This window comes from Berghia stephanieae, chromosome 5 (assembly GCF_034508935.2).
Source record: "Berghia stephanieae isolate SIO BIC M18660-M18661 chromosome 5, UCSD_Bste_1.3, whole genome shotgun sequence".
NCBI classification, from domain to species: Eukaryota; Metazoa; Mollusca; class Gastropoda; order Nudibranchia; family Aeolidiidae; genus Berghia; species Berghia stephanieae.
The window spans coordinates 18,184,599-18,194,598 of record NC_088364.1 but is presented as its reverse complement, the minus strand read 5'-3'; the positions used below and the strand labels follow the sequence as shown (position 1 = coordinate 18,194,598).

General features: G+C 36.7%; 1 protein-coding gene across 1 annotated transcript in view; it reads left to right on the top strand.

The window, feature by feature from the left end:
- Positions 1-10,000, top strand: part of LOC144972533 (proto-oncogene tyrosine-protein kinase receptor Ret-like) — a 144,301-nt gene that overhangs the window by 89,236 nt on the left and 45,065 nt on the right. Inside the window, exon 6 of the mRNA XM_078913857.1 lies at positions 9,392-9,560. Coding sequence (XP_078769983.1) covers positions 9,392-9,560 — 169 coding nt within the window. The remainder of the gene's footprint in view (positions 1-9,391; positions 9,561-10,000) is intronic.

The window sequence follows — 10,000 nt, the reverse complement described above, 5'->3', positions numbered from 1 at the left end:
AGACTCGTTACTTACATTCTCTCACTGTACCCATGTGTAAAATGAGTACCTGGCCGTTAACAGCGTTGTCTCTGTCGGAAAAAAAATGATATTATCGCCTAACAGGTCTCGTTCAGTAGGTTACGTGTTGCTCTTGTTCAGGGATCCTTTGTAAAGCGCTTTGAGCACATTTAGTGGATATTGCTCTTTTTAAAAGCTCAACAACTTTTTAGATTTTCAAGTAGACAATTCTGATCAAGCTAGTCTACATCTTTTATGAAACCCTGAGACATACAAACACTTATTAAGTTGACGGTGTTCATTCGTGTTGCTGGTTTGATTAAAATGAAAACACAATTTTGTGTTGCAAAAATGCAACCCTGTCTTTGACATATTATATAGGAAAGACATCGATTGACGTCACTCAGCTCTTTGTTATTGTTTTTAGACCAATAATATCAATCAGGCTGTAAACGTTCATGGTTTGTGTGTTGGTACGTTCTATCCGGCTGGCGGATGCTGTGAGTAATTTACCTAAACACAGCATCAATTATGGATGGTGGTGTTAACATTGTTAATTGTTATTTTTTTAATTGATGAAAGGAATGGGTTTTATGACATAAGTTGGTCTGGGCCAGAAGCTTCTAATGGTGCTCACACTATTATGTTATGACGATCGACCCAATCAGCAAAGTCTTTACCGCACTCGTGCACCGTCGCGAACCCACCGGAAGCTTCGTCACAACACACCGTTCAACTAGATGCTCTGCGGTTTCGGGTTCCATCCCACATCGGGTACATATTGGACAGGTGGAAAGTCCCCACCGTGGTACCCACTGATGAAGCGATTTTGCCGTGAGGCAGGTCCTCAATCGAAGCCGATTCGCTACCACCCAGTGTCTCCTCTTACTGGTGGAGAAGCCTGGCAACTTCTCACCTAGTTTAGTATGTCCCCGCCACCTCGAGGGATTGAATTTGTCCAAACCGACTTCCATCTTGTATATGCATGTCTGTCCGTAGTCAGGGAAGCTACGTACAAGGGTTGCCGGGATTTATTTCGGCTCGAAACGGGGCGCCGTCCATTATGCGCTTCAGAGGGGTGTCCCCATTCCCCCTCTCTTTGATCTTATTGAACCAGTTTTCCGTAATCGTCTTACTCCGGACATCGGGGCGGGGGGGGGGGGGGGGGGGGTGGTGGATTGCTGTCATTATCTTGTTTCTTGTCTTGATTATAAGTGTTTGACTGGTATAGCACCGGCATATCTCACAGATCACGTGGTCATGTGTAAATTTGAAAATTACACTTTAAGATCATGTAATGACCAAACGAAAATTTCGGAAAAAAGATCAAGAACAAAATTTGGTGATAGATCGTTTGCTTGTTTCGGCCCCAAGATTTGGAATGAACTACCACGTGGTCTGAGGGAGTGCAAGTCTTTACCTACCTTTAAAAAGAATCTCAAGTCACATTTGTACTGTATTTGTTTTTATTGACTCTATGAATCCTTGATTTGGCTATGAATTATTATTATTTTTTTTTTCTCACTTAAAATTGATATTTATATTGTAAAGTGCCCAGAGCTTGTGTTTTACACGAGAATGAGCGCTATATAAATGTGTATTATTATTATTATTATTATTATTATTATTATTATTATTATTATTATTATTATTATTATTATTATTATTATTATTATTATTATTATTATTATTATTATTATTATTATTATTAATATTATTATTATTATTATTATTATTATTATTATGAAGATGATGATTATCGGGCCCCATTCTCTTGGCGTTGTTGTCAGCGTTCCTGACATTATGTGCATTGACTTGCGAAGTTTAACATCTACCTTCTCAACGTTCCTGCTTCTACCCCACACTGGAGCGCAATACTTCGCGGTGGAATAGCATAGTGCTAGGGCGGATGTCCTCAGGAGCACTTGACTAGCACCCAAAGTTGATCCTACCAGCTTCCTCTGAAGACTGTACGTTTCTCTATCTTCCGGGCAACTCCTTCGAGAAGTACCCTATAGGTAATGCGGCCTGGGGCGAAAATGGGTTGTCAGGCATAGAATTCTAGTTAGGACCTATGTGCACATATTATCAGGTCTGACAGTCGAACGCAATTATGGGCCTAATTTAACACTGTTGTAATGGACAATATTTTGCGTCGGTTTCAGAGTATTTCTATTTCTGGGTTATCAGACCTGTAAATATATGTACACATCGATTAGGATTCGGAAATGGAGATCAAAACAAAAATAGCCTAATTGTCTCGTCAGGTATATACATCAGCGCTTTAATTAGATCGTGATCTTTGCGGCGCTGCACTGCGGCTGACGCCTGGGTTATTCCAGTCTTCCCTTGGAACTAACCCTAAAGAAAAATTTCCCCTTAGGGATGAATAAAGGGAATTTATTATTATTATTATTATTATTATTATTATTATTATTATTATTATTATTATTATTATTATTATTATTATTATTATTATTATTATTATTATTATTATTATTATTATTATTTATCAAGGTGTTTATGTGTCGGTGTGTTTGTGTGTAATTTCTATGCTAACCCTCTCCTTACCAACCATAGGAAAATCGTCACATTCGTTACGATCCAACCAGCACTTTTATCATTCAGACTTCTTTTGTAAATCACACAATTTAAAGTAAAATGTTTAATTGCAGCTATAAAAACGTGACACTGTGTTGTAGAGTTCATTTTGCTGATCAATATTATGCATAGAATGTATTTGTTGCTTTTCTGTGTGAGTAAGAAAAAAAATTATGTTGGGTGGTGTCAAATTTTGGGGAAAAATTCTGAAAATGGCTGGTAAGTAAAGGGTTAACCATTAGATGCTGTGGTTATAATGAGATGACTAGTTTTACTTGTTGTTGTTCTCGTTGTTTGGTTATGTGGTTAGAAGAGATTCATATTCCAAGGTTAGTATTCTTTGTATACTTCCTTTAAAACATTTTTGTGAATGATTAATTTGGCATTTTTATTTTTGGTTGTAAAAATTATCTGGCAAACCTGCCCACAGCATGTGGTTGACATTGCAAGGTTTGTGGCTATTTTGGTCACAAAGGTAGTAAAACATTGTAATTGTGTGTCTGTTCATTAGTGTAGAAACAGGGATAAATTGCGACGCGATGGCGGTATTGCCAGAGTATTTTAGCACAAAAATGCCAACAAGTAATAGTAAAATGCCAAAATATTCTCAACAAAATGCCATCTTATTAATTTACTGGGAAACCGCACATTAAAGAAGACATAAATCTTTGTATATTTTTATCACATTTCATCACATTTCACATTGTCTCGCCAGTTTAGAGGTGAAGATTAATAAAATGTTGTGCCATCATTATGTATGAGGTATTTATAAGTCGTTTGTAAATGCTACCGACATTATTACAGTTGTAAATGAAAATGAAATTTGAAACTTGGAAATTTGAAGCATCCGCCTACCTCTTCCAATTCAGGTTTTTTCCACTTTGACAATAGGATTCAATAGTCTGATGTCACGTCCGCCAGCAACGAGCTGCTTGGTTCTAAACAAAGAAAATCGGTACTTTTTATTCTTCATGCTGGCTAGAACCTTTTCACATGTCATGTGATCAGAATGTCTCATCTCATGTAGTTCCATATCTGAAGCAGACGTCGGAGGTCATCTTCCGCCAAGCTGATCTATCTCTTGCCAATTCTATTAAAGCAGCGCCACCTTTCTCAGCTTCATCTGTCCAAGTTCTTATCCCTTTCAAATACGTTATTCTTTGTCTTCCTCTTATTCTTTTTCCATTCATCTTTCCAGTCAAGGCGAGTATTTCCAAACCAGGGTGGCGGATAATGTGTCCTAAAAATTCCATTTGGCGTTTGATGATTTTTGTTATCAGTGATCTTTTTCTGTTTGCCATTTCTAAAATTTCTTCATTTCTTTTCCTTTCCATCCATGACACCCTCATCATTCTTCTGTAAAACCACATTTCCACTGCCTCCAGTCTTTTAACCATGGTCTTGTTTATGGTCCAGCTCTCACAACCATATAGCAGCACAGACAGTACATAGCAATCCAGGACTTTGATTTTTGTTTTCATGCTAATATTCCTGTTTTTCATAATTGTATGCAGCTGGTTGAATGCATTCTTCGCCATACCTATTCTTTTCTTTATTTCACAATCTGATTTTCCATTGGATGTTACATTGAAGCCTAAATATTTGAAACATTCAACTTGTTGTATTGTTTGTCCTCTGCTTGTTATTACACAGGCTGGTGGGTTATTATTTTTAGATACCGTCATACATTCTGTTTTAGATATATTCAGTTCCAGTCCCATATTTTCACTACTCCTGACTACAACATCCAGTAATTCTTGTAGTTCATGTTCAGATTCTGCCAGTAGAACCGTATCATCTGCATACCTCAGATTTGTTACATTCTTTCCTCCAATACACACCCCCTTCTTATGTTCGATATCTCTTAATATCATTTCACTATAGAGGTTGAATAAATCTGGAGACAAAACACACCCCTGCCTAACTCCTCTTCTAATAGGTGTAAAACTGCTTAGTTCATTGTCAACACGCATTGCTGCTTCTTGTTCCCAGTACAAATTCCGTAATATTCTTAAATCTTTACCATCAATGTCCAAGGATGATAGAATTTTGAATAGTTTTTCGTGTTGTACTTTATCAAAGGCTTTTGAATAGTCGATGAAACACATATACAGATCTTTATTTACTTCAATACATCTTTCCATCAGCATTGATAATGTGAATATTCCATTTCTGGTACCCTTGTCCTCAACAAAACCAAATTGCATCTCCCCAATTTCAGGTCGTATTTTATTTCTTATTCTTAGTAAAATTATCTTCAAAAGAATTTTTGTGAGGTGGCTCATTAGGCTAATAGTTCTGTGTTGTTCACAATCAACTGCCCCTGGCTTTTTTGGTAGTGCTATAAAAATGGATCGTTTCATATCAGTTGGCATTTTTCCTGTGTCATACACTTGATTTAGAAGGTTTGTGATGAATTCAATCCCCCATTCACCCAGGCCAGTCAAGGCTTCAATTGTTATGGCATCAGGTCCTGCAGCTTTTCCATTTTTCATGCTTTTCATGACGTTCCTAACTTCATCTTTCATTATAGAAGGCCCTTCCAGTTCTTTTATCATAGGCATTTCTCCTCGATTATCAAAAAAAAGTTCTTCAATATATTCTGACCATCTGTTTAGAATGCAGTCTTTGTCCATGATGGTGTTTCCACGCTTGTCTTTGATGCATCCACTTTTAGCACCTGATTTAGTTTTGTTTGTCACTTCTTTGATTTTCTGATGGAAGAATTTGCCATTTTTTTCTTTGCAGGACATTATATAGTGACATTGTTCATTTATCCAGTCTTCTTTAGCTTCGTTGCATTTTCTTTTTATCTGCCTGTTCAGAGTCTTGTATTTTTCTTCCTGATTTTTGGCCTTTCTTCTCTCATTCATTAATTCTAATATCTCTGGAGTAATCCATTTCTTCTTCTGCAACTTAAGTGTGGTTGGAACATTTTCTTCTAATGATGCAGCAACACTGTCTTTAAACTGCTCATATTTCTCTTCTATATCTGTTAGTTCTCCAAGCACTTCAAACTTGTTTCTTACTGATAGTTCAAATTTTTCTTGTATCTTCTGTTCCTCCCGGAGAATGTCTAGTTGGTATTTAGGTTTAGCCTTTGCTCTTTTGCAGATTTTCAATTTAACTCGTATGGGGCATAGCACAGGTATATGATCGCTGTTACAGTCAGCCCCCGGCATAGATTTGGCATACGAAACCGAGTTTCGGAAACGTTTGCTGATGAGTATGTAATCTATTTGGTTTCTCACTCCATCTCCAGGACTTTTCCATGTCCACTTCCTTCTATTGTGGTTTGTTGACCAAGTATTTGTGATTGTAAGATCATGTTGACGGCACCATTGAATAAGACGATCACCTCTGTCATTTTTGTCTCCCAGACCATGTGGGCCCACAATATCTTCTATTCTTTCTCGGCCCACCTTGGCATTAAAATCGCCCATGATGAGTTTTATGTCTGAAGACTTAAACTGATGCATTGCTTTATCTATTTGTTGATAGAAATTTTCCACTTCTTCATCATCGTGACTGGTGGTTGGGGCGTATATTTGTAAAATATCAAAATCAAAAGGTTTTGCTTGTAGTTTGATTGCCATTACTCTGTCTGATATGGGCCAGAATCCTTTGACTGCTCGCGCCGTTTTATTATCTAGTATAATTCCAACTCCCCTTTGGTGTTCTCCTCCTCCTGAGTATATAATTTTACAGTCATCATAATTAAGTTCTCCTGCTCCTTTCCATCTAACTTCTGATAATCCTAAAACATTGATATTCAATCTCTTCATTTCCATAACTACATTTGCTAATTTTCAGAATGTATAAAAGTCAAAAGACGATCAGATTTATAATGTTTTTCTCCTCTGGATACACTTTTATGCTCGTCGGAAAAGTATTTCATAAGGGCGTCCTCCATCGTTCCGATAGTTTAGAACCAGTTACTAAGTACTATGCGTCATTACGAGGGAAGTGACGTCACGACTGTTGAAGCCTATTACAACAAAAGAAAGTCGAAGAAGAAAGAAAAAAAAAAACGAAAGGAAAACAAAACAAGTCCAATAATGAACAAAAAACAATAAAAACAAACAAACAAAAAACCCAACAAAACAAAAAAAAAAACAAACAAAAAAAAAAAACAACAACAACAAAACAACAAACAACAAAGACAACAAGAACAAAAGTATTGTATTAAAGAAAAACTTTTGGCAACATAAATGAATTTGATGTTTCTGAAGCAAATATTATTATTTCTGCACAATGTAAAGCTAATTAAAATTATTTAAATGATTATTACTTGTATTACAAAAAGTGAGTGCTTTTATGCAGTCAAGGAATAATTAATAATAATAATAATAATGCTGAAAACTTATATAGCGCTATAACTCCGAGACACCAGACTCTAAGCGCTTAAATTACAAATTACTTTGGCTGAAACATACTCATTCACACCCACAAGCACACACACACACACACACACACATACACACACACACAACACAACACACAACACAAACCAAACCTATCTTGCTTCTCATACCATCTACTAAAATCGAAACAAATATGTTTTAAGCGAACGTTTAAAAATAGACAAAGATTCTTTTTCACGAATGCTCTGCGGTAAGGCGTTCCAAATAGAGGGTCCGAAATGAGAAAAGGATCTCATTCCAGCATTTTTCCGAATTCGAGGGACAACTAGTTTTGTGGAATCACTGGCCGAACGTAAGGGGCGGGGTTTTGAATATCTTTCAATTAGTTCTGAAAGGTAGGAAGGGGCAGTACCTTCAAGACAACGATACACTAAAACACAAGCTTTGAATTTAATTCTTTTCCCAACAGGCAGCCAATGCAGGTCATGAAGTAGAGGTCCGGCAGAGTCGCACCTACGCTTCATGAATACTAGTCTGGCAGCGCTGTTTTGGACAATCTGAAGACGTTTCAGATTGTATTGCGAGACGCCAAACAACAGAGCATTACAATAATCCAATTTCGATAGTACGAGGGACACAACCAGGTGCTTGGTCACATCCTCAGATATGAACCGTCTAATGGAAGCAATCTTTTTAGTTGGAAAAAGAGAGATCTAACCAAATTATTAACCTGATGCTCCATCGACAGTCCAGAGTCTAAGAATGTGCCAAGGTTTTTCACTTTGTCAACAATTTAAATAGAGGCATCCCCCAACTTCAAATCTGTTTCACTTTTCCACTTCCTGTTCCCCACATACAGCACCTCCGTCTTATCATCATTCAGTTTCAGTCTGTTCTCATTCATCCATTTCTTAACACTTTGGATACAATTTTTACTATTGGCTGATACTTCTTGTAAATTTCTCGTATTGGAAACGCAGTACAATTGCGTATCATCAGCGTATTGATGGTAAGACAGACCAAAACTTCTGATGATTTTAGACAGAGGGCCAACGTACAAAACAAAAAGAACGGGTCCAAGTACTGAACCCTGGGGAACCCCACAATCAAGAAAGATTTCCTCCGATCTATATTCATCCACCGTAATAATCTGTTTACGATTAAACAAATATGACCTAAACCAATCAAGCGCTGCACCAGACACGCCATAAGTAATTTCAAGACGTTTGAGAAGAAGATTGTGATCAATAGTATCAAAAGCAGACGATAGGTCAAGCAAATTCAGCAAAGAACATGAACCATTGTCTATAACAGAGAGGAGATCATTAACAACCCTAACAAGTGCGGTTTCCGTCGAACGATGTTGCCTATAAGCAGACTGAAATTTTTCTTCAAGACAATTATTATTTTTAAGATGAGACAGTAATTGTTTCAAAACAAGCTTTTCTAAGATCTTAGAGAGAAAAGGAAGATTAGAGACAGGCGATAGTTTTTTAAGTTCTCTTTATCGAGATCAGGTTTTTTCAAAAGGAGTTTGACATGAGCAACTTTGTAAATGTCTGGTACAGCACCTGACTGCAACGAATTATTAACAATACATGTAAATGGTGTTAAAATTACATCAATGCATTTTTTTAAAATGGCAGTATTTAAGGGGTCTAAATCACAACTTTTAGTTGGAGACGACATAATGCAATCACATAAGTCAGCTTCAGTAATCTTTGAAAAATGTGTTAATGAATCACCATGAAAATAATTGAGGTGTCTATTGCAATGTATCTACACTTTATAGATTTTCAACAAAGAAAAAATCGGTACGTGGGTGAAATTTGATTTTGTTTTCACTTCCTTTGAAATTTTTCTGTGAATGATTAATTTGGCATTTTTATTTTGGTTGTAAAAATTATCTGGCCAACCTGCTCACTGCATGTGGTATACATTGCAAGGTTTGTGACTATTTGGAAGCTGCCATTTCCAGCCGTCATGGTTATGTATGAAGCTATATATACATATATATATATATATATATATATATATATATATATATATATATATATATATAATAACCATTAACCCTCTACGGAGCAAGTTCGAACTAACTCTAACCTGAAATCGATCATATCTTGACAGTTTTTGTGTGCTTTTGTTGTCTACCAATAACTCACTGGGCTAGATTTTTGCTCTAGGCAGCGCAAATGTTGAGACCGTGTAAATGGTTGGTCAATCACACTTTTAACCACACAGGTCCCAGGTTCGAGAGTTTGTTTTTTTTTTTTTTGCCAAGATGAGGGTAATTTAAATTGATCGATAAAGGACGAGTTTTCTGGCAGAATTTTTCGATAAATGTTTTTCCCGAGTGCCGCAGTTAACAGATTAAAAACACCCATCTCATTTTATTCCCTTTCTTTTTTTCTCTCTCCCTCAAGTTTCAGAATTTAACACTGACCGTGCTTGACCCGGACTCCGTGAACGTGACAAATGAGAAGACATATCACGTGACAACCAATGATACCAAAGGACTCATTCAAGTTTACGTGGAGTATAAAAATAACAGATTCGAATTTGGACAGCCTGCATCGTCCCGCATTAAAGCCAGTAAGTACTAAACGCTCAATATTAGGTTTACTTATAGCCAGGTCTGATAACCGAACGCAATTAAGGGCCTTTTCTAACCTGGTTGTAATGGACAACATTCTAAGTTGGTGTGAGAGTATTTCCATTACAACAGCGAATCCATAATAATTCGGGTTATCAGACCTGCAAATAGGTATACGTCAGCTCAATACAATGTCAAAGCTTTTAATTATTATTATTTTTTTTTTTTTGCATGGCGGGATGGAACAAAACAAAAGAATTAAGAAAGTTAGATGGGGTTTTTCCTTTCCTTTCTTTTTCTTTATTTTTTTTAAATTTCAAGACATCACATGATTAAGGCCTATGGAGCGAGAGTTTATACGGGTGTCTACGGTGTTTGACCGATTTTCTTGATGCACTTTAAATCGGGCGCCAGTCTATCGCTAATACACTTTTTCCCC